Source organism: Syngnathus leptorhynchus, chromosome 2 (genome assembly GCF_054491065.1).
Source record: "Syngnathus leptorhynchus isolate UIUO chromosome 2, UIUO_Slep, whole genome shotgun sequence".
Taxonomy (NCBI): domain Eukaryota; kingdom Metazoa; phylum Chordata; class Actinopteri; order Syngnathiformes; family Syngnathidae; genus Syngnathus; species Syngnathus leptorhynchus.
The window spans coordinates 4,664,196-4,688,894 of NC_141196.1; the positions used below are offsets into that span (position 1 = coordinate 4,664,196).

Sequence of the window (24,699 nt, forward strand, 5' to 3'; positions counted from 1 at the left end):
AGAGAATCAAGTATTGCAATGAGTTGCTGAATTTTGGGGGCTTAACAGCAGGAAGAATCAGAATGATCAGTATCACTGTTAACATGAAGTGTAAACACCAAAAATGAAGCCTTTTCTGTGGGCTACCACGACTTCTTTTTTTAATTATAATTAATTATGTGAATACTCACAATGCTGAGAATCAAGCATTCTGACGACTGTCAACATTCGCAAAAAATGAAACAGTTTGAGCTTGTGCCTAAATTAGCGTGAATGCTTTTCCCCCAGAATTGCTCCAAACTAACACTTTTGTAAGCTCCATAAAGTTTTGTAAGCCAAACCAATTAGGGAAGGTGCTTTACTCTAATGCTTTTTTGAATCTCAAAACATTTTTTCCATTAGTGCTTAAATGCTGTGAATGCTTTCCAAGGGCCTCACCGTCGTCTTGATGAGCGCCGCTCGACTGATAAACGCAGCAGATGACTGATTGAGCAAATCACTCGTGAACACCTCACCGACAGACGTAAACCTCAAAGTCCGAGTGGTGAGTGATGTGGTGCTCGTCACGGGGTTCTCGGTGGACACCATAGCTGGAGCCGCAGTGGCGTTGGGTTTTGCTGTTGTCAAATTTCTTCGCGGAGAGTCTGGTACAACAATCGGGAGACACTTGGTTCATCCTTGTACTCACAACAAATTTACTACAACAAAAAAAAGATTCTTTCTACTCCCTAATAAACCTCCACTGATGGCACAAAAATGACAAAAATGGTTTTAACATCCCGACGGCGGACATGGCCAAGCTTTTGACGGCGGGAGAACTCACCAATGACTTCAACGCTCTCAACGAAAAGGTTGAAGGTGTTGTTGGGCTGACCGAGCATTTCCTCTAAAGTAGCGACGATGTCCTCATCCGCGGGAGTGGTAGATGTGTTCTTGAACACCAGTCCAACTTCCACTTGCGTGTTTTCCATTCGCGTCAACACAACAGCGCGGCTGCGTGGAAAGACCCAAAATATGTTTTCATTTGGATACAGCTTCATATATTCTCAATATTCAAAACAAGTGCACAAACTTACAAAATTCGAATAACAAAGGTACGAATAAAGAAAATGCCATATCTCGCTCTGTAGATGATGTCATACTGTAACATGGGAAAAAAAGTGACAAATTAGAAGCCAGAAAAAAATTAGAAGCCAGGAAAAAAAGCATAGTGAGGATGACAACTGGACCCACCGCAATCACAACCCTTCTTTCAAGGGCTATGTACTGTGGACTGTTGACATCGTTGAATTCTTCCACAAACGGTTCCGCCAAAGTTGACGACAGCACAACAACCGGTGGTGAAGATGTGGGGACTACTGTTGGAGTTGTTGGAATTGGAGCAGTAGGCCTTTTAGTTGTTGTAGAGACATTGGTCGGGGTTGGTCCTTTAACTGTTGGAGTTGTTGGATTTGGAGCAGTTGGGCTTTTAGTTGTTGGAGAGACATTGGTAGGGGTTGGTCTTTTGACTGTTGGAGTTGTTGGATTTGGAGCAGTAGGCCTTTTAGTTGTTGTAGAGACATTGGTAGGGGTTGGTCCTTTAGTTGTAGGGACATGGATGGGGGTTGGGCCTTGAGTGATTGTTGGCCCTGTAGTTGTAGGGACATGGGTGGGAGTTGGCTCTTGAGTGGTAGTTGTCTCATTAGTTGTAGGGAGATGGGTAGGGGTGTGCTCTTGCGTGATAGTTGGCTGGTTAGTTGTTGGCCCTTTAGTTGTAGGGACATGGGTGGGGGTTTGCTCTTGTGTGGTAGTTGGCTCATTAGTTGTAGGGACATGGGTGGGGGTTGGTTCTTGAGTGATAGTTGGCTCGTTCGTTGGAGGGACATGGGTGGGGGTTGGCTCTTGAGTGATAGTTGGCTCGTTAGTTGTAGGGACATGGGTAGTGGTTGGCTCTTGAGTGATGGTTGGCCCTTTAGTTGAAGAGACATGGGTGGGGGTTGGCTCTTGAGTGATGGTTGCCCCTTTAGTTGTAGGAACATGGGTGGGGGTTGGCTCTTGAGTGATTGTTGGCCCTGTAGTTGTAGGGACATGGGTGGGGGTTGGCTCTTGAGTGATAGTTGGCTCTATAGTTGTAGGGACATGGGTGGGGGTTGGGCCTTGAGTGATAGTTGGCTCGTTAGTTGGAGGGACATGGGTAGTGGTTGGCTCTTGAGTGATGGTTGGCCCTTTAGTTGAAGGGACATGGGTGGGGGTTGGCTCTTGAGTGATGGTTGCCCCTTTAGTTGTAGGAACATGGGTGGGGGTTGGCTCTTGAGTGATTGTTGGCCCTGTAGTTGTAGGGACATGGGTGGGGGTTGGCTCTTGAGTGATAGTTGGCTCTATAGTTGTAGGGACATGGGTGGGGGTTGGGCCTTGAGTGATAGTTGGCTCGTTAGTTGGAGGGACATGGGTAGTGGTTGGCTCTTGAGTGATGGTTGGCCCTTTAGTTGAAGGGACATGGGTGGGGGTTGGCTCTTGAGTGATGGTTGCCCCTTTAGTTGTAGGAACATGGGTGGGGGTTGGCTCTTGAGTGATTGTTGGCCCTGTAGTTGTAGGGACATGGGTGGGGGTTGGCTCTTGAGTGATAGTTGGCTCTATAGTTGTAGGGACATGGGTGGGGGTTGGGCCTTGAGTGATAGTTGGCTCGTTAGTTGGAGGGACATGGGTAGTGGTTGGCTCTTGAGTGATGGTTGGCCCTTTAGTTGAAGGGACATGGGTGGGGGTTGGCTCTTGAGTGATGGTTGGCCCTTTAGTTGTAGGAACATGGGTGGGGGTTGGCTCTTGAGTGATTGTTGGCCCTGTAGTTGTAGGGACATGGGTGGGGGTTTGCTCTTGAGTGATGGTTGGCCCTTTAGTTGTAGGAACATGGGTGGGGGTTGGCTCTTGAGTGATTGTTGGCCCTGTAGTTGTAGGGACATGGGTGGGGGTTGGCTCTTGAGTGATAGTTGGCTCTATAGTTGTAGGAACATGGGTGGGGGTTGGCTCTTGAGTGATTGTTGGCCCTGTAGTTGTAGGGACATGGGTGGGGGTTGGGCCTTGAGTGATAGTTGGCTCGTTAGTTGGAGGGACATGGGTAGTGGTTGGCTCTTGAGTGATGGTTGGCCCTTTAGTTGTAGGAACATGGGTGGGGGTTGGCTCTTGAGTGATTGTTGGCCCTTTGGTTGTAGGGACATGGGTGAGGGTTGGCTCTTGAGTGATGGTCGGCCCTGTAGTTGTAGGGACATGGGAGGGGGTTGGCTCTTGAGTGGTAGTTGGCTCATTAGTTGTAGGGACATGGGTGGGGGTTTGCTCTTGAGTGATGGTTGGCCCTTTAGTTGTAGGAACATGGGTGGGGGTTGGCTCTTGAGTGATTGTTGGCCCTGTAGTTGTAGGGACATGGGTGGGGGTTGGCTCTTGAGTGATAGTTGGCTCTATAGTTGTAGGGACATGGGTGGGAGTTGGGCCTTGAGTGATAGTTGGCTCGTTAGTTGGAGGGACATGGGTAGTGGTTGGCTCTTGAGTGATGGTTGGCCCTTTAGTTGTAGGAACATGGGTGGGGGTTGGCTCTTGAGTGATTGTTGGCCCTTTGGTTGTAGGGACATGGGTGAGGGTTGGCTCTTGAGTGATGGTCGGCCCTGTAGTTGTAGGGACATGGGAGGGGGTTGGCTCTTGAGTGGTAGTTGGCTCATTAGTTGTAGGGACATGGGTGGGGGTTGGCTTGTTAGTTGTAGGGACATAGGTGGGGGCTACAGTCCCTTCATCACCACTACCGGACTGTTCGTCATTGCCGCTGCCGGACTGTTCGTCATCGCCGCTGCCGGACTGTTCGTCATCGCCGCTGCCGGACTGTTCGTCATCGCCGGACAGGGTTTCTTGGCCATAGGCAGCCATAAACACCCAGGCCAATATCAAAGCTAAGACCAGTTTTTTGGACATTGGTTTCAAAGCACACCCTGAAATGATGGCAAAAGGTCAGCATTTATTGAGTTCTGACAATATGAAATAAACACATCTGCTCCAATGGTTGATACTAAAATGAATACATATCAAATCAATTTACAGTTTAGAGATTAAGACTATATTATTTTACAATGAGTTGCATCTTGAAATATTCAGGGTGATCAAATTGAGCAATCTTAAAGTTTATGCGGTTGCGTACTCTAATCAGTTGTACAGGGTCCGGCAAAATGATCTGACACATTTATTAGGTTTAATAAAATGCAAATAAATTAAAGGAGCAAAATATTTTTATTTCTTTCAAAAGGTACATATAATGCCGTTTTGTTTCGTTTCATTTCATTTTCGTTTCGTTTTCGAATAATGTTGTCTAATAATGAATAAGGAGCAATCTTAAAGTTTTTGCGGTTGCGTACTACAATTAATTGTATAATTGACAAATTTATGAGTCTTTGTGAAATTTGCATCGCAGTAACAACAAAATCAGGATATAGTTTGACTGTACATCTTACCTTCAAATCTGTGAAGTGAAGCAAAAGGCTGTAATCTATGATCTCTCTGAAAAAAGGCTTTTCTTCACAGGTGAAAATTCTTGGCAGCCTCTTATATGGGTTCTACATGGGGCGGAGATATAGATTGAGAAGCCACAGCCTTCGGGGAAAAAAATAGTCATTCTTCAACAATATCGCTTCAACAACATTAAATACTCGTGTACTTGTAATGTAAATGCCACTAAATTGAGAATGTGATATTTTAAAAAATGTTACTTCATGTCATTTGAAATTGATTTTAACACATGAATAAAGGGAAATGTGCTTTCAGCGGTTTGCAAACATATTTTTTAAGGTTGTGTGAAAATATAATCATATCAATATAATATCTAGTATTGGAGTGCTTGTGTGGATTGGTGGGGGGTGAGGAATGTGCAGGCACACTGCATGAACGTGTTTTCTTCTAAGAGTTATGGAACAGGCCCAGGAAGGGAGTACCAGACGAAGGGAGTACGGGACGGTACGGAACGAAGGGAGTACCGGACGATAACACCTCAAGGTCGGTGAGGAACGAGAACAAAGAACACCACGTCCAGGTGGTTGGGCTTCGAGAGGAAAAAACCAACCCCCTGACCAGAGTGATGACACCTCGACGGGGAGGAGATGACCATCGACCAATCATCACACAATATTTTGCATGCTTTAATATTCATATTGTGTTTCTTTAAAACTGGGCAACCCGGAAGAATGTGTCGTCTTTTGGTGGTCACAAAAACGCACGAGTTTTAGTGTGAGGGACCCGGGACCCAGGCCTGTATTAGTGCGCTTTGTTAGGAATAAACATTTGGTAAATTTGGTCTGATTGATCTACTGGTCTTCTCTTTGACAGAACGAACTCGCAAAATTGTTAGGTGCGCCAGTGTGTGGATTAGGACATAGAAACTTGTGTTAAGTGTTGATCGCAATTTGGAGTCAGATCAATAGCTAAAATCCGTATCCTAACATGATGTAAATTTGTGCAGTTCTGTATTTAAGATACACAACAAAACAAGCCTCACCCAATGAGGTGTTTTGCATACATGTCTCCCCCACATGCCAACTTCACTCTTCATTCTCCATAACTTCAAATTCTCTCGCAACCCAGTGAACATTGAGGAATGACCAAAATATCCTGTGGGCTTCAGTTTTGTGAGATCACACATCATTACGTGACTACCACTACTCTATAAATGATTATCTTCAATCAGATTATCTTTCATGAAAATATGTGGATCATTTCTATGTACTATGGGGATGGCTCGCGTGATGTCACTAGACATTGGCACGTGATTTGGAGTTGACGTCTTCTCCAAAATACAGTAATCCCTCGGTACCTCGTGGTTCATTAATGTGGCTTCAGTACGTCACGGATTCCCCCCTCGAAAAGAAATCTGAAATTCAAAATAAAAATTCTTAAGTGAGGAATTATGACACAAAAGTTGACCGCACGCCAGCAGAAGGGAGGGAGTGCCCAGACAATTGCAGTATGTACACTTGTACCTTGATACAAAAAAGTTATCATAATAATGAGTTCTAAAAACAGATTTACAGTATTGTACCTTGTTATATATTTTTTATAATAAGAGTTCTAAAAACATGTTTACAGTATGTACACTTGTACCTTGTTATAAAAAAAGTTGTCATAATAATAGAGTTCTAAAATCATATTTAGAGTATGTACACTATAGCTACATATTTTACACATACACGCACACGCACGCACACACGTATCATATTTATCCATTATTTTCTATATGTCATTCACACTATTAATATAGTATTTAAATGTTTGAAACGATTGTTTAATGTTCTAACAATAACATATTTACTTATATGGTTTAATATACATTAATTGAGCCACACACAAAAAAATGTGTGTTAAAAATGAGACGGTGACACTACTTCGCAGATTCTAACCTATCGCGGGTGGTCTTGGAACCAATTATCCGCGATTACTGTACATAGATCATGGGACACATATAAGACTGTAGGGGTACACTTGTCTGTCTTGTGTGCCGACAGCGTGAGTTCAATTCTCGTATATAACCATGTGAATGTATGTGTATGTTCGACCCCCCCCCCCCCCCCAAAAAGCATTATAGTTCAGTTCTTTCGTCGGTTCGCAAAGGGTTGTGTGTAACAGTTCCTCTGTTATTCACGGTGGGGCTTCATTACGTGGCCTTGAGCGCATCCTTGTGGACATTTAGTCCAAAGACTGCACTTTGGAGAACTTCTATAACACTAGACCGTATTTAGAAGAACACAGACTATATGCAACTGTAAATTATTTACATGCCTGTACTAGAATGTTATTTTTCAATATTTACTGAAAACATTCGACATTTTGCTAAAATTCTTCAGTGTTATTTATTTTGACCATGTTCATTTTTCTCATAGAAACTGCAAATACGCGCGCGGACACACACACACACACACACACACACACACACACACACACACACACACACACACACACACACACACACACACACACACACAGATCACTTGTCAGCTCGCCATGGGCTTCCACTTCTAATATTAGGGAGGTTCGTCAACTTGCTCCTCCTTTTCATTTTTTTTTAAGTACATTGTTCATTGATTCACCTTTTTCCACAATTGATAAAATTGAAATTGAACGATCATCTTTTCATGGGTTCAAACAAGATTGACAATAGATTCAATGAAAAGACACACGAGGTTTCAATTACTGGTTTCTTTTCAGGGCCAGCCAAGGTATTGTAACAAGAATGTGTGTTAAAATCACATCTCTAAGTGCTTAAATTGTTATAGTGCCTTAAGGTTTCAAGTCTTATATAGTGACCAGAAATTTTTCTTCATTAGTGTACATTGTTAAAATAATTTGATTAATATACAGAGTACAAAGGCTTTAATTTTTATATATAATTTTAAAAGGCTTTAATTTGTACACAGTGTATAACAACTTTCATTTGTGTGGCATGACCTAAAGACTTCAGTTCTTACACAGTGTACAAAGCTCCCATTTAAATAGTATCTACAGGCTTTAATTTTACTAGACAGTCAGAAAATCCAAAAGCTTTCATTCTCATACAGTCTGCAAAAGCGTTCATTTACATACACTTCCCTATAAATGTAACTTAATGATACGGCAATCGGCGATCCCCGGCGACCAATTTTGGCAAATTGGCCCAAGATGCTACTGCTGGCCCACCAGTAACCATGACAACAGCACCATGCCAGATGCGGTGATGAGGCTCGTCTTATGGCTCGCTGCGCTTGAAATTACTGTGAAGAAAAAAAATATAAAATAATAAGCCTCTAATAATTGTGCAAGAATTACTTTGTTTGTTTTTTTATATAGCTTACGTATCCCGTTGACAAAAATGGATGAGGTGTCCACATTAAAGTCTGTGATGTCGGACGCGGCGTTGATCAAAACGTTAGCAATGGCATTATTGCTGGGCACCAGGCTGGATTCGAATCTCAAGTCCATGAAGTTGACAATAGAGCCATTACTGAAAAAAAAATCCTCACTCATGAATACCCAGCAAGACATACACTTCAAATTCATTCATTCATTCATTCATTTATTCATTCATTTACTTGTTTATTTATTTATTTATTTATTTATTTATTTATTTATAATACCTGAAAGACGTTACTGTCAGGTCGTTGAATGACGAAAACGTGACATTGTAGAGTGGTTCAAGCTGTGGAGAAAACGTCACAATATATCAGCTTTGTTTATCGCATAGTTGGAATCAAGTATTGCAATGAGAAGTCAAATGCTGTGAATCAAGCATTCTGACGACTGTCAACATTAGCAAAAAATGAAACAGTTTGAGCTTGCCCCTAAATTAGCGGAAATGCTTTTTTTCCCAGAATTGCTCCAACCTAACACTTTTGCGAACTCCTTAACATTTTGACAGCCAAATCAATAAGGGAAGGTGCTTTACTCTGATCCTGTTGTGAATCTCAAAACATTCTTTCCATTAGTGTTTAAACGCTGCAAATGCTTTCCAAGGGCCTCACCGTCCTCTTGATGAGCGCCGCTCGACTGATGAACGCAGGAGACGACTGATTGAGCAAGTCGCTCGTGAACACCTCGCCGACAGATGTAAACCTCAAAGTCCGAGTGGTGAGTGATGTGGTGCTTGTCACAGGATTCTTGGTGGCCGTCGTAGCTGGAGCCACAGTGGCGTTGGGTTTTGCAGTCGTTGAATTTTTGTGCGGAGAGTCTGGCACAAAAATCAGAAGAAGCTTGGTTCATCCTTGTACTCACAACAAATTTACTCCAACAAAAATTACTGGAACAAAAATTCTTTGTTCCCTAATGAACCTCCACTGATGGCACAAAAATTACAAAAATGTTTTGAACATCACGACAGCGGACAATGGCCAAACTGTTGACGGTGGTAGAACTCACCAATGACTTCAATGCTCTCAACGACAAGGCTGATGTTGAAGGTGTTGTTCGGCTGACCAAGAGTTTCCTCTAAAGTAGCAACGACATCCTTGTCCGCGGGAGTGGAAGATGTGTTCTTGAACACCAGTCCAACTTCCACTTGCGTGTTTTCCATTCGCGTCAACACCACAGCGCGGCTGTGTGGAAAGACCCAAAATATATTCTCATTTGGATACAGCTTCATACATTCTCAATTCTCAGAACAAGTGCACAAACTTACAAAATTCGAATAACAAAGGTACGGATAAAGAAAATGCCAAATCTTGCCCTGTAGATGGCGTCACACTGTAACAGAGAAAAAGGTGACAAATCAGAAGCCAGACAAAAATTAGAAGCCAGAAAAAAAGCATTGTGAGGATGACAACTAAACCCACCGAATTCACAACCCTCCTTTCAAGGGCTATGTATTGTGAACTGCTGACGTTGTTGAATTCCTCCACAAACGGCTCCTCCAAAGTTGCCGACAGCACAACAACCGGTGGTGAAGATGTGGGGACTATTGCTGCAGTTGTTGGATTTGGAGCAGTAGGCCCTTGAGTGATTGTTAGCCCTTTAGTTGTTGTCGGGACATTGGTAGGAGTTGGTCCTTTATTGATGGTTGGCCCTTTAGTTGTAGGGAGATGGGTGGGGGTTGGTTCTTGAGTGATAGTTGGCCCTTTAGTTGTAGGGACATGGGTAGGGGTTGGTCCTGGAGTGACGGTTGGCCGTTTAGTTGTAGGGACATGGGTGGGGGTTGGTCTTTGAGTGATGGTTGGCCCTTTAGTTGTCCGGACATGGCTGGGGGTTGGTCCTTGAGTGATGGTTGGCCCTTTAGTTGTAGGGACATGGGTGGGGGTTGGCTCTTGAGTGATGGTTGGCCCTTTAGTTGTAGGGACATGGGTGGGGGTTGGCTCTTGAGTGATGGTTGGCCCTTTAGTTGTAGGGACATGGGTGGGGGTTGGCTCCTGAGTGATGGTTGGCCCTGTAGTTGTAGGGACATGGGTGGGGGTTGGCTCTTGAGTGATGGTTGGCCCTTTAGTTGTAGGGAGATGGGTGGGGGTTGGTTCTTGAGTGACAGTTGGCCCTTTAGTTGTAGGGACATGGGTGGGGGTTGGCTCTTGAGTAATGGTTGGCCCTTTAGTTGTAGGAACATGGGTGGGGGTTGGCTCTTGAGTGCTGGTTGGCCCTTTAGTTGAAGGGACATGGGTGGGGGTTGGCTCTTGAGTGATGGTTGGCCCTTTAGTTGTAGGGACATCGGTGGGGGTTGGCTCTTGAGTGATGGTTGGCCCTGTAGTTGTAGGGACATGGGTGGGGGTTGGTCCTTGAGTGATGATTGGCTCTTTAGTTGTAGGGACATGGGTGGGGGTTGGTCCTTGAGTGATGGTTGGTTCTTTAGTTGTAGGGACATGGGTGGGGGTTGGCTCTTGAGTGATGGTTGGCCCTTTAGTTGTAGGGACATCGGTGGGGGTTGGCTCTTGAGTGATGGTTGGCCCTTTAGTTGTAGGGACATGGGTGGGGGTTTGTCCTTGAGTCATGATTGCCCCTTTAGTTGTAGGGACATGGGTAGCGGTTGGCTCTTGAGTGATGGTTGGCCCTTTAGTTGTAGGGACATGTGTGGTGGTTGTCCCATTTGTGGGAGTTGGTCCGTGTGTGTTGGTTGTCCCATGAGTTGTAGGCAAATGGGCAGTAGTTGGCACATCAGTAGGGGGTTGCTCTTGAGTGATAATTGGCCCTTGAGTTGTAAAGATGTGAGTGGTGATTGGATTATCAATTGTAGGAACATGGGTGATAGTTGGCCCATGAGTGATGGTTGGCCCTTCAGTGGTGGGCACATGGGTGGCTGTTAGCCCATGTGTGGGTGATGGTCCATCAGTTGTAGTATTTTCCAATGGGCCAGCTGTTGAAATGAAAACAATTGACGACAACAACATATTTTATGGATGCTACTTGATGAGACAGACGTCCTAACTTACTAATGACTGCAATTGAGTCTGGAGCAAATGTGAGTGGAAAGGTGTTATTGGTACTATTCACAGCTTGTACCAATGTCTCAACAACCACCTCAGCTTCTGGGATCTGATCAGTCGGTGCGGAATTGTTGAACTCCAAGTCCAATTCGACTTTTGTGTTTCCCTGTTGTGGACTAAAAATAAAATCTCAGATGATGCATTTACATTGGAGAGCAAGTTAAAATTGCCACATGCTTGTATTTCAAATATTACCTAAATCCATTAACAATGGTGCGGATGAAAATGATTCCAAATTCTTGCAAGAGGATCGAGTCACACTGTAAGAAGAATGAGTTGACATAAGTAATGTAAGAAAATGGTTGCAATAGCTCAATATCTCATGAAGTAGTCTATTCATCCATCCATTTTCACATGCACTTCCAAATGTGGGTAACAGGGCCACCACTCCTATACATAGAAATATGGACTTCCAAGTATTCGACTCAACTGACAGGGGAGGGCTTTGAATATTCAAATAAAGATACAAAACCCACAAGAAATCAGCTAAGACAGAGTCCAACAAAAACCTGCCTGAAACAGTTATAACTTAAGTCTTTACGCACCGTTGATATAACTTGTGTTTCAAGTTCTTTGTATTGTTCACTGCTGCGATTTTCAAATTCATTCACAAAAGGTTCTTCCAGAGTGCCTTCAATAGACACTACTCGCAAGAGAACTGAGAAGACTGCAGTTGTCTGTTGAGTTGTTGATTCATCTGTAGTTGCTGTTAATTCATTCATTGTTGATCCGTCAATAGTTGTTGTTGGTTTGTCAACAGTAGGTGTTAATTTGTCAATAGTTGCTGTCGGTTCGTCAATAGTTACTGTGGCTTTGTCATTAGTGGTTGATTTGTCCTTAGTTGTTTTTAAGCCATCTATTGTATTTGAGCCGCTAAGAGTTGTCATTGATTTGTCAGTAGTTGTTGTCAATCCATCAAATGTATCATTTACTATGTAAATAAGTGTGGATGCATCCACAGGAGGTGTTGATTCATCAATAGTTGTTGATCCAACAACATCCATAGCTGTTGATCTGTCAGTAGCGCTTGCTGCTGACTGGTCAGTAGCTGTTACCGATTCATCACTAATAACTTTTGACTTGTCAATAGTTGTTGATCCATCAACAGCTTTTATTCCATCAACTCTAGTTGTTGATTCATCAATAGCAGTTGTTGATTCATCAATAGTAGCTGTTGATGCATCAGTGGAAGTTGATTGGTTAATTGGTGTGGATCTGTCAATTTCAATTGTTGACCCAAGAACAGCTGTCGTTTCATCAATACTTGCTGTTGATTTTTCAATAGTTGTTATGTCAATAGTTGTTGTTTCACCAGTAGTAGTTGATTTGTCCACTGTTTTGTCAACTGCAATTGTTGAGCCAATAGTAGTTGTTGAGTCATCAGAAGAACTTGGTGATTCATCAATCGTAGGCAATGTGTAAACAAATGATGTTGATTCTTCACTGGTAATTGTTGATTTATCAAAAGCGGTTGTTATTCTTCCAGTTGCTGCTTTCGTTAATTGGACAACATTTGTTGTTGATTTGTTAACAGTTGTGGATTTGTCACTAGGAGTTGTTGATTCTTTAGTGGTTGCTCTTGATTCTTCAAAAGAAGTTGTGGATATGTCAATAGTAGTCATTGATTCAACAACAGTTCCTGTTGATTTGTCAATAGTAGTTGTTGATTCATCAGTAATTGCTTTTGATTTGTCAGTAGTTGACTCGTCAATCGTTGTTGATTGGTCAACAGATTTTAATTGAGCAGTAGTTGATTTGTCCATAGTCATTGATTTGTCAATTGTTGTTAAGCTGGAAAGTTTGATTGTTGATACAACAGCTGTTGATTCGTCAATACTTGTTGTTTTGTCAATAGTTGGGGATTTGTTCATTGTTGTTGATTCGTCAATAGTAATTGATTTGTCAGTGGTTGTTGATTTGTCATCTACAATTGTTGAGCCAACAACAACATCAACTGTTGATTCATCAAAAGAACTTACTCCATTGACAGAAATTGTTGCTGCATCAACAAATGTTGTTGATACGTCAACATTAATTGTTGATTTGTCAAAAGTAGTTGTTGATTCATCAAGAACAATAGTTGATCTGTCAACAGAAATTGTTGATGCATCAACAGTAGCCGTTGATTTATTAATAGTTGTGGATTTATCAATAGCAGGGGTTGATTCATCAATATTAGTTGTTCCAGCAATTGTTGATCTGTCAATAACAATTGTTGAAGCATCAACAAGCGGTATTGATTTGCCAATAGTAGATGTTGATTTACCAATAGTCGATGTTGATTCCTTAATAGTAGTTGATTTGTCAGGAGTTATTGTTCTGTCAAGTTCAATTGTTGTTCCAGCTGTTGATGCATCTATAGTAGATGATTTGTCAAAGGTTGTTGACTCATCAAAAATCATTGTTGAGTCAATAGTTGCTGTTGACTTGTTGATAGTTCTTACAGTGGTTGATAATCCATCAACAGCTGTTGATGCATTAACAAGAGCTGTTGATTTGTCAACAATAGTTGTGAGTTTATCAAGAGTGGTTATTTTGTCAGTAGTGGCTGTTGATTTGTCAAAAGTAGTTGTTGATTCCTCAATAGTAGTTGATACATCTGTAGTAGTTAATCTGTCAAGTTTAAATGTTGATCTAACAGCAGTTGTTGATGTATCAGTAGATTTGTCAAAAGTTGTTGACTCATCAAAAATAATTGTTGAGTCACCAATAGCTGTTGATTCGCCAATAATTGTTGTTGGTTTGTTTATAATTCTGTCAGTAGTTGCTAATCCATCAACAGCTGTTGATTCGTCAAAAACACTTGCTGATTCATCAAGAGTAGTTGATTCATATAGAATAGCTGTGGACAAATCAACAGCCATTGTTGATGCGTCAACAAAAGGTGTGGTTTTGTCAACAGTCGTCGTGGATTTATCAATAGCGTTTGTTGATTCAATAATAATTGCCATTGATTTGTCAAAAGTAGTTGTTGATTCATCATTAGTACTTGATCCATCAACAACAGTTGAAGATTTGTTGACAACAATTGTAGGCAGTGTTGTTTGGCCAATGGTAGCAGAAGATTCATCAACAGTAATTGTTGACTCCTCAGTCATTGCTGTTGATTTGTCACTAGTTGTTGGTCTGTCAATAGTATTTGTCTGTTTGTCAGGAGTTGCTGATTGGTCCATAGTTGCTGTTGAATTATTGATTGTTACGTCAAAAGTTGTCGATCCAGCAACAGCTGTTGATTGATCAAAAAAACTTATTGATTCATCAAGAGTAGTTGATTCGTCAACAGTAGTTGTGGAAATACCAATAGTAGTTGTTAATTTATCATTAGTTGCTCTTGGTTCCTCAATAGCTGTTGATTTGTCAATGATAGTTGTTGATTCAAAAACAATAGTTGATTTTTCAATCGGTGTTGTTGATCTATAAACATCAATTGTTGATCCAACAACAGCTGTTGGTCTGTCAATAGTATTTGTACTTATTGAATTATCAATAGTTGTTGCTCCATCAACATCTGTTGGAGATTCGTCAATAGTTGCTGTTGAGTCATCAATTGTTGTTGATTTGTTAGCAGTTGAGCTCTTGACTGTTGTAACGGGGCTTATTAGTTCATTAGTTGACAGTCCATGAGTTGTTGGTATAGGTTCGTTTGTTGCTGAAGATCCCTGAGGTGTTGTTTCTGTAGCTAAATTGAAAAGAAAAAGAAAGATTTCTTCATAACCAATTAAACATTAATGCTAAGAGAAAAAAATGTGAAATCTTGACTTACAAATGACTATAATTGAGTCTGGGTCAAAAGTGAGGGGGAAACTGGTGTTGGGACTAGTCACAGCTTGTATCAATGTGTCTACAACCACATTAGCTTCTGGGATTTGATCAGTATTGTTGAACTCCAGTTCCACTTCTACTTCAGTGTTTGCCATTTGTTGACTTAAATGGAAAAAGTCAGAAATTAATATAAAATATTTTTCATGAAACCAAGCCAGAGAGTTCATATATTTCCCAAATTACCTAAATCCAAGAACAATGGTGCGGATGAAAATAGTCCCAAATGCTTGGAAGAAGATAAAGTCGCACTGGAAGAAGAATCAAAGTTTATAACAAGTAACAGTTGGGTTTTCATTTTGGCAAAAGAGAATTGTTTCATTTGATCAGTAGCACTCCTCCAAGAATATCCAATTTAATGTGGCACATGGGATGAATTGCCAAAAGTATTCTCTGTGCTATGTAAGCTGTCAAGGGCTAAATGCCCCAAGTTCGTTTTCCCAAGGTAAAACGGTTAATGGTGAAAAGCAGACAAAGAGTAATTCAAAAGACTAACAGACTCAACCGTACAGACCGACTGCTCCCTGCTCAAACATAGAACTGAAACCCCAGCGTGGTATAAGACCTGGGGTTCTGATCCCGACACAGAATCTCCAGCCTGGTCCAACTGTGAGGACAACCCTGGCTAGACCTATGCCCCTCTTTAAGGAGATTTTCCAACTCCAATCCAATCCAACTTTATTATAAAGCACCTAAATATACTACAAGGCCCAAAGTGCCGTTTAACCTGAGAGTGCCTAAGTATCCCCCAGGTAAACCGAGAGGTGGGGCTTGAGACAGGGAAATCTATGATTCACTATTATCTATGTATGTCTGCTGCAGCTATGACATGGACTCATATATGTAAAGAAAATGGATGGATGGATGGATGGATGGATGGATGGATGGATGGATGGATGGATGGATGGATGGATGGATGGATGGATGGATGGATGGACGAATAGACGGACGGACGGATGAATAGATGGACGAATAGACGGACGGACGGATGAATAGATGGACGAATAGACGGATGGATGGATGGATGGACGGACGGACGGACGGACGGACGGACGGACGGACGGATGGATGGATGGATGGATGGATGGATGGATGGATGGATGAAGTGATGGATGGATGGATGAAGGGATGGATGGATGAAAGGATGGAAGTTTGAGTGGCTGGATGAATGAACTAACATAAGAAAGTAACTTCTATACCCACCATAGATACCACTTGTGATTCAAGTTGCTGATATTGTTCACTGCTGCGATTGTTCAATGCTTCAACATAAGGTTCCAACAGAGTGGCTTGAAGAGACACGATTAGTGGTGCAACTGAGATGGCAGTCGTTGCTGACGGCGAGTCATTAGCGGACGTGGTCGAGCCGAGGGACGACGTTGGTTCTTGGGTGGTCGTCGCTACGTTTGCTGTATTTTGAAAGTCATAGATCAGTATTCCCTTGGGAAAATGCATTGTTCTGTCTGACAAAGACAGTAGAGAAAATGGGTCTCGAAGTTAGAAATTAGCGAGGCGAGCAGAAGTAAGTCGATGAACGAACCAGGCCCCGGTACTGAGTCCTGAGGAACACCGTCAGTCACGGAAGTGGATCTGAATGCGGATCTGAATCATTGGGTTACTTACAACTGACTGCAATCGAGTCTGCATCGAGAGTGAGGTTGAAGGTGTTGTTGGGACTCGACACAGCTTCCACCAATACTTCTACGACCGCATCGGGTTCTGGTATTGCTTCGGCCGGCACCGAATTGTTGAACCGCAGCTCCACCTCCACTTGCGTGTTTCCCATCTGTGGCCTTGAATGTCCAAATTGGTACATTTCAATTGCGCAACATGTACGTACGTATTTTGTGCTCTATCTGATCTTTCGGGTCTTACCGAAATCCAATGACAAAAGTGCCAAAGAAAATGGAACCAAACTCTTGGAAGAAGATGAAGTCACACTGTAGAAGGAATCAATTTTTAGAACACCACAGTATCGTCTTTAGTGAGTACAGAGTAAATGGGGAGAGCTGGATGTTGCTTGTACGCACGCACGCACGCACGCACCATTGATACCACTTGTGCTTCGAGTTGCTGGAATTGTTCGCTGCTGCGATTGTTCAGTTCTTCCACAAAAGGTTCCGACAAAACGGCTTCAACAAACACAGCTGGTGGGGCAACCGGGATGGCAGTCGTCGCCCCTTGTGTCGTTGCTGACGGCGAGTCATTAGCGGACGTGGTTGAGCCGAGGGACGACGTTGGTTCTTGGGTGGTCGTCGCTACGTTTGCTGTATTTTGAAAGTCATAGATCAGTATTCCCTTGGGAAAATGCATTGTTCTGTCTGACAAAGACAGTAGAGAAAATGGGTCTCGAAGTTAGAAATTAGCGAGGCGAGCAGAAGTAAGTCGATGAACGAACCAGGCCCCGGTACTGAGTCCTGAGGAACACCGTCAGTCACGGAAGTGGATCTGAATGCGGATCTGAATCATTGGGTTACTTACAACTGACTGCAATCGAGTCTGCATCGAGAGTGAGGTTGAAGGTGTTGTTGGGACTCGACACAGCTTCCACCAATACATCTACCACCGCATCGGGTTCTGGTATTGCTTCGGCCGGCACCGAATTGTTGAACCGCAGCTCCACGTCCACTTGCGTGTTTCCCATCTGTGGCCTTGAATGTCCAAATTGGTACATTTCAATTGCGCAACATGTACGTACGTATTTTGTGCTCTATCTGATCTTTCGGGTCTTACCGAAATCCAATGACAAAAGTGCCAAAGAAAATGGAACCAAACTCTTGGAAGAAGATGAAGTCACACTGTAGAAGGAATCCATTTTTAGAACACCACAGTATCGTCTTTAGTGAGTACAGAGTAAATGGGGAGAGCTGGATGTTGCTTGTACGCACGCACGCACGCACCATTGATACCACTTGTGCTTCGAGTTGCTGGAATTGTTCGCTGCTGCGATTGTTCAGTTCTTCCACAAAAGGTTCCGACAAAACGGCTTCAACAAACACAGCTGGTGGGGCAACCGGGATGGCAGTCGTCGCCCCTTGTGTCGTTGCTGACGGCGAGTCATTAGCGGACGTGGTTGAGCCGAGGGACGACGTTGGTTCTTGGGTGGTCGTCGCTACGTTTGCTGTATTTTGAAAGTCATAGATCAGTATTCCCTTGGGAAAATGCATTGTTCTGTCTGACAAAGACAGTAGAGAAAATGGGTCTCGAAGTTAGAAATTAGCGAGGCGAGCAGAAGTAAGTCGATGAACGAACCAGGCCCCGGTACTGAGTCCTGAGGAACACCGTCAGTCACGGAAGTGGATCTGAATGCGGATCTGAATCATTGGGTTACTTACAACTGACTGCAATCGAGTCCGCATCGAGAGTGAGGTTGAAGGTGTTGTTGGGACTCGACACAGCTTCCACCAATACTTCTACCACCGCATCGGGTTCTGGTATTGCTTCGGCCGGCACCGAATTGTTGAACCGCAGCTCCACGTCCACTTGCGTGTTTCCCATCTGTGGCCTTGAATGTCCAAATTGGTACATTTCAATTGCGCAACATGTACGTACGTATTTTGTGCTCTATCTGATCTTTCGGGTCTTACCGAAATCCAATGACAAAAGTGCCAAAGAAAATGGAACCAAACTCTTGGAAGAAGATGAAGTCACACTGTAGAAGGAATCCATTTTTAGAACACCACAGTATCGTCTTTAGTGAGTACAGAGTAAATGGGGAGAGCTGGATGTTGCTTGTACGCACGCACGCAGGCACGCACGCACCATTGATACCACTTGTGCTTCGAGTTGCTGGAATTGTTCGCTGCTGCGATTGTTCAGTTCTTCCACAAAAGGTTCCGACAAAACGGCTTCAACAAACACAGCTGGTGGGGCAACCGGGATGGCAGTCGTCGCCCCTTGTGTCGTTGCTGACGGCGAGTCATTAGCGGACGTGGTTGAGCCGAGGGACGACGTTGGTTCTTGGGTGGTCGTCGCTACGTTTGCTGTATTTTGAAAGTCATAGATCAGTATTCCCTTGGGAAAATGCATTGTTCTGTCTGACAAAGACAGTAGAGAAAATGGGTCTCGAAGTTAGAAATTAGCGAGGCGAGCAGAAGTAAGTCGATGAACGAACCAGGCCCCGGTACTGAGTCCTGAGGAACACCGTCAGTCACGGAAGTGGATCTGAATGCGGATCTGAATCATTGGGTTACTTACAACTGACTGCAATCGAGTCCGCATCGAGAGTGAGGTTGAAGGTGTTGTTGGGACTCGACACAGCTTCCACCAATACTTCTACCACCGCATCGGGTTCTGGTATTGCTTCGGCCGGCACCGAATTGTTGAACCGCAGCTCCACGTCCACTTGCGTGTTTCCCATCTGTGGCCTTGAATGTCCAAATTGGTACATTTCAATTGCGCAACATGTACGTACGTATTTTGTGCTCTATCTGATCTTTCGGGTCTTACCGAAATCCAATGACAAAAGTGCCAAAGAAAATGGAACCAAACTCTTGGAAGAAGATGAAGTCACACTGTAGAAGGAATCCATTTTTAGAACACCACAGTATCGTCTTTAGTGAGTACAGAGTAAATGGGGAGAGCTGGATGTTGCTTGTACGCACGCACGCACGCACCATTGATACCACTTGTGCTTCGAGTTGCTGGAATTGTTCGCTGCTGCGATTGTTCAGTTCTTCCACAAAAGGTTCCGACAAAACGGCTTCAACAAACACAGCTGGTGGGGCAACCGGGATGGCAGTCGTCGCCCCTTGTGTCGTTGCTGACGGCGAGTCATTAGCGGACGTGGTTGAGCCGAGGGACGACGTTGGTTCTTGGGTGGTCGTCGCTACGTTTGCTGTATTTTGAAAGTCATAGATCAGTATTCCCTTGGGAAAATGCATTGTTCTGTCTGACAAAGACAGTAGAGAAAATGGGTCTCGAAGTTAGAAATTAGCGAGGCGAGCAGAAGTGAGTCGATGAACGAACCAGGCCCCGGTACTGAGTCCTGAGGAACACCGTCAGTCACGGAAGTGGATCTGAATGCGGATCTGAATCATTGGGTTACTTACAACTGACTGCAATCGAGTCCGCATCGAGAGTGAGGTTGAAGGTGTTGTTGGGACTCGACACAGCTTCCACCAATACTTCTACCACCGCATCGGGTTCTGGTATTGCTTCGGCCGGCACCGAATTGTTGAACCGCAGCTCCACGTCCACTTGCGTGTTTCCCATCTGTGGCCTTGAATGTCCAAATTGGTACATTTCAATTGCGCAACAAGTACGTACGTATTTTGTGCTCTATCTGATCTTTCGGGTCTTACCGAAATCCAATGACAAAAGTGCCAAAGAAAATGGAACCAAACTCTTGGAAGAAGATGAAGTCACACTGTAGAAGGAATCCATTTTTAGAACACCACAGTATCGTCTTTAGTGAGTACAGAGTAAATGGGGAGAGCTGGATGTTGCTTGTACGCACGCACCATTGATACCACTTGTGCTTCGAGTTGCTGGAATTGTTCGCTGCTGCGATTGTTCAGTTCTTCCACAAAAGGTTCCGACAAAACGGCTTCAACAAACACAGCTGGTGGGGCAACCGGGATGGCAGTCGTCGCCCCTTGTGTCGTTGCTGACGGCGAGTCATTAGCGGACGTGGTTGAGCCGAGGGACGACGTTGGTTCTTGGGTGGTCGTCGCTACGTTTGCTGTATTTTGAAAGTCATAGATCAGTATTCCCTTGGGAAAATGCATTGTTCTGTCTGACAAAGACAGTAGAGAAAATGGGTCTCGAAGTTAGAAATTAGCGAGGCGAGCAGAAGTAAGTCGATGAACGAACCAGGCCCCGGTACTGAGTCCTGAGGAACACCGTCAGTCACGGAAGTGGATCTGAATGCGGATCTGAATCATTGGGTTACTTACAACTGACTGCAATCGAGTCTGCATCGAGAGTGAGGTTGAAGGTGTTGTTGGGACTCGACACAGCTTCCACCAATACTTCTACCACCGCATCTGGTTCTGGTATTGCTTCGGCCGGCACCGAATTGTTGAACCGCAGCTCCACGTCCACTTGCGTGTTTCCCATCTGTGGCCTTGAATGTCCAAATTGGTACATTTCAATTGCGCAACATGTACGTACGTATTTTGTGCTCTATCTGATCTTTCGGGTCTTACCGAAATCCAATGACAAAAGTGCCAAAGAAAATGGAACCAAACTCTTGGAAGAAGATGAAGTCACACTGTAGAAGGAATCCATTTTTAGAACACCACAGTATCGTCTTTAGTGAGTACAGAGTAAATGGGGAGAGCTGGATGTTGCTTGTACGCACGCACGCACGCACCATTGATACCACTTGTGCTTCGAGTTGCTGGAATTGTTCGCTGCTGCGATTGTTCAGTTCTTCCACAAAAGGTTCCGACAAAACGGCTTCAACAAACACAGCTGGTGGGGCAACCGGGATGGCAGTCGTCGCCCCTTGTGTCGTTGCTGACGGCGAGTCATTAGCGGACGTGGTTGAGCCGAGGGACGACGTTGGTTCTTGGGTGGTCGTCGCTACGTTTGCTGTATTTTGAAAGTCATAGATCAGTATTCCCTTGGGAAAATGCATTGTTCTGTCTGACAAAGACAGTAGAGAAAATGGGTCTCGAAGTTAGAAATTAGCGAGGCGAGCAGAAGTAAGTCGATGAACGAACCAGGCCCCGGTACTGAGTCCTGAGGAACACCGTCAGTCACGGAAGTGGATCTGAATGCGGATCTGAATCATTGGGTTACTTACAACTGACTGCAATCGAGTCCGCATCGAGAGTGAGGTTGAAGGTGTTGTTGGGACTCGACACAGCTTCCACCAATACTTCTACCACCGCATCGGGTTCTGGTATTGCTTCGGCCGGCACCGAATTGTTGAACCGCAGCTCCACGTCCACTTGCGTGTTTCCCATCTGTGGCCTTGAATGTCCAAATTGGTACATTTCAATTGCGCAACATGTACGTACGTATTTTGTGCTCTATCTGATCTTTCGGGTCTTACCGAAATCCAATGACAAAAGTGCCAAAGAAAATGGAACCAAACTCTTGGAAGAAGATGAAGTCACACTGTAGAAGGAATCCATTTTTAGAACACCACAGTATCGTCTTTAGTGAGTACAGAGTAAATGGGGAGAGCTGGATGTTGCTTGTACGCACGCACCATTGATACCACTTGTGCTTCGAGTTGCTGGAATTGTTCGCTGCTGCGATTGTTCAGTTCTTCCACAAAAGGTTCCGACAAAACGGCTTCAACAAACACAGCTGGTGGGGCAACCGGGATGGCAGTCGTCGCCCCTTGTGTCGTTGCTGACGGCGAGTCATTAGCGGACGTGGTTGAGCCGAGGGACGACGTTGGTTCTTGGGTGGTCGTCGCTACGTTTGCTGTATTTTGAAAGTCATAGATCAGTATTCCCTTGGGAAAATGCATTGTTCTGTCTGACAAAGACAGTAGAGAAAATGGGTCTCGAAGTTAGAAATTAGCGAGGCGAGCAGAAGTAAGTCGATGAACGAACCAGGCCCCGGTACTGAGTCCTGAGGAACACCGTCAGTCACGGAAGTGGATCTGAATGCGGATCTGAATCATTGGGTTACTTACAACTGACTGCAATCGAGTCCGCATCGAGAGTGAGGTTGAAGGTGTTGTTGGGACTCGACACAGCTTCCACCAATACTTCTACCACCGCATCGGGTTCTGGTATTGCTTCGGCCGGCACCGAATTGTTGAACCGCAGCTCCACGTCCACTTGCGTGTTTCCCATCTGTGGCCTTGAATGTCCAAATTGGTACATTTCAATTGCGCAACATGTACGTACGTATTTTGTGCTCTATCTGATCTTTCGGGTCTTACCGAAATCCAATGACAAAAGTGCCAAAGAAAATGGAACCAAACTCTTGGAAGAAGATGAAGTCACACTGTAGAAGGAATCCATTTTTAGAACACCACAGTATCGTCTTTAGTGAGTACAGAGTAAATGGGGAGAGCTGGATGTTGCTTGTACGCACGCACGCAGGCACGCACGCACCATTGATACCACTTGTGCTTCGAGTTGCTGGAATTGTTCGCTGCTGCGATTGTTCAGTTCTTCCACAAAAGGTTCCGACAAAACGGCTTCAACAAACACAGCTGGTGGGGCAACCGGGATGGCAGTCGTCGCCCCTTGTGTCGTTGCTGACGGCGAGTCATTAGCGGACGTGGTTGAGCCGAGGGACGACGTTGGTTCTTGGGTGGTCGTCGCTACGTTTGCTGTATTTTGAAAGTCATAGATCAGTATTCCCTTGGGAAAATGCATTGTTCTGTCTGACAAAGACAGTAGAGAAAATGGGTCTCGAAGTTAGAAATTAGCGAGGCGAGCAGAAGTAAGTCGATGAACGAACCAGGCCCCGGTACTGAGTCCTGAGGAACACCGTCAGTCACGGAAGTGGATCTGAATGCGGATCTGAATCATTGGGTTACTTACAACTGACTGCAATCGAGTCCGCATCGAGAGTGAGGTTGAAGGTGTTGTTGGGACTCGACACAGCTTCCACCAATACTTCTACCACCGCATCGGGTTCTGGTATTGCTTCGGCCGGCACCGAATTGTTGAACCGCAGCTCCACGTCCACTTGCGTGTTTCCCATCTGTGGCCTTGAATGTCCAAATTGGTACATTTCAATTGCGCAACATGTACGTACGTATTTTGTGCTCTATCTGATCTTTCGGGTCTTACCGAAATCCAATGACAAAAGTGCCAAAGAAAATGGAACCAAACTCTTGGAAGAAGATGAAGTCACACTGTAGAAGGAATCCATTTTTAGAACACCACAGTATCGTCTTTAGTGAGTACAGAGTAAATGGGGAGAGCTGGATGTTGCTTGTACGCACGCACGCACGCACCATTGATACCACATGTGCTTCGAGTTGCTGGAATTGTTCGCTGCTGCGATTGTTCAGTTCTTCCACAAAAGGTTCCGACAAAACGGCTTCAACAAACACAGCTGGTGGGGCAACCGGGATGGCAGTCGTCGCCCCTTGTGTCGTTGCTGACGGCGAGTCATTAGCGGACGTGGTTGAGCCGAGGGACGACGTTGGTTCTTGGGTGGTCGTCGCTACGTTTGCTGTATTTTGAAAGTCATAGATCAGTATTCCCTTGGGAAAATGCATTGTTCTGTCTGACAAAGACAGTAGAGAAAATGGGTCTCGAAGTTAGAAATTAGCGAGGCGAGCAGAAGTTAGTCGATGAACGAACCAGGCCCCGGTACTGAGTCCTGAGGAACACCGTCAGTCACGGAAGTGGATCTGAATGCGGATCTGAATCATTGGGTTACTTACAACTGACTGCAATCGAGTCCGCATCGAGAGTGAGGTTGAAGGTGTTGTTGGGACTCGACACAGCTTCCACCAATACTTCTACCACCGCATCGGGTTCTGGTATTGCTTCGGCCGGCACCGAATTGTTGAACCGCAGCTCCACGTCCACTTGCGTGTTTCCCATCTGTGGCCTTGAATGTCCAAATTGGTACATTTCAATTGCGCAACATGTACGTACGTATTTTGTGCTCTATCTGATCTTTCGGGTCTTACCGAAATCCAATGACAAAAGTGCCAAAGAAAATGGAACCAAACTCTTGGAAGAAGATGAAGTCACACTGTAGAAGGAATCCATTTTTAGAACACCACAGTATCGTCTTTAGTGAGTACAGAGTAAATGGGGAGAGCTGGATGTTGCTTGTACGCACGCACGCAGGCACGCACGCACCATTGATACCACTTGTGCTTCGAGTTGCTGGAATTGTTCGCTGCTGCGATTGTTCAGTTCTTCCACAAAAGGTTCCGACAAAACGGCTTCAACAAACACAGCTGGTGGGGCAACCGGGATGGCAGTCGTCGCCCCTTGTGTCGTTGCTGACGGCGAGTCATTAGCGGACGTGGTTGAGCCGAGGGACGACGTTGGTTCTTGGGTGGTCGTCGCTACGTTTGCTGTAT

The 24,699-nt window shown here is 44.4% G+C and overlaps 1 protein-coding gene across 1 annotated transcript in view; it reads right to left on the reverse strand.

The window, feature by feature from the left end:
• LOC147060236 (uncharacterized) overlaps positions 1 to 24,699 on the reverse strand; it is a 50,388-nt gene that overhangs the window by 1,179 nt on the left and 24,510 nt on the right. The window contains exons 67-76 of the mRNA XM_085906620.1: positions 16,356 to 16,383; positions 15,936 to 16,141; positions 11,109 to 11,173; positions 10,860 to 11,029; positions 9,460 to 10,783; positions 2,420 to 3,001; positions 1,213 to 1,369; positions 1,056 to 1,120; positions 803 to 972; positions 418 to 623 (exon numbers count right to left, since the gene is read on the reverse strand). Of these exons, the coding sequence (XP_085762746.1) occupies positions 418 to 623; positions 803 to 972; positions 1,056 to 1,120; positions 1,213 to 1,369; positions 2,420 to 3,001; positions 9,460 to 10,783; positions 10,860 to 11,029; positions 11,109 to 11,173; positions 15,936 to 16,141; positions 16,356 to 16,383 (2,973 nt within the window). The remainder of the gene's footprint in view (positions 1 to 417; positions 624 to 802; positions 973 to 1,055; positions 1,121 to 1,212; positions 1,370 to 2,419; positions 3,002 to 9,459; positions 10,784 to 10,859; positions 11,030 to 11,108; positions 11,174 to 15,935; positions 16,142 to 16,355; positions 16,384 to 24,699) is intronic.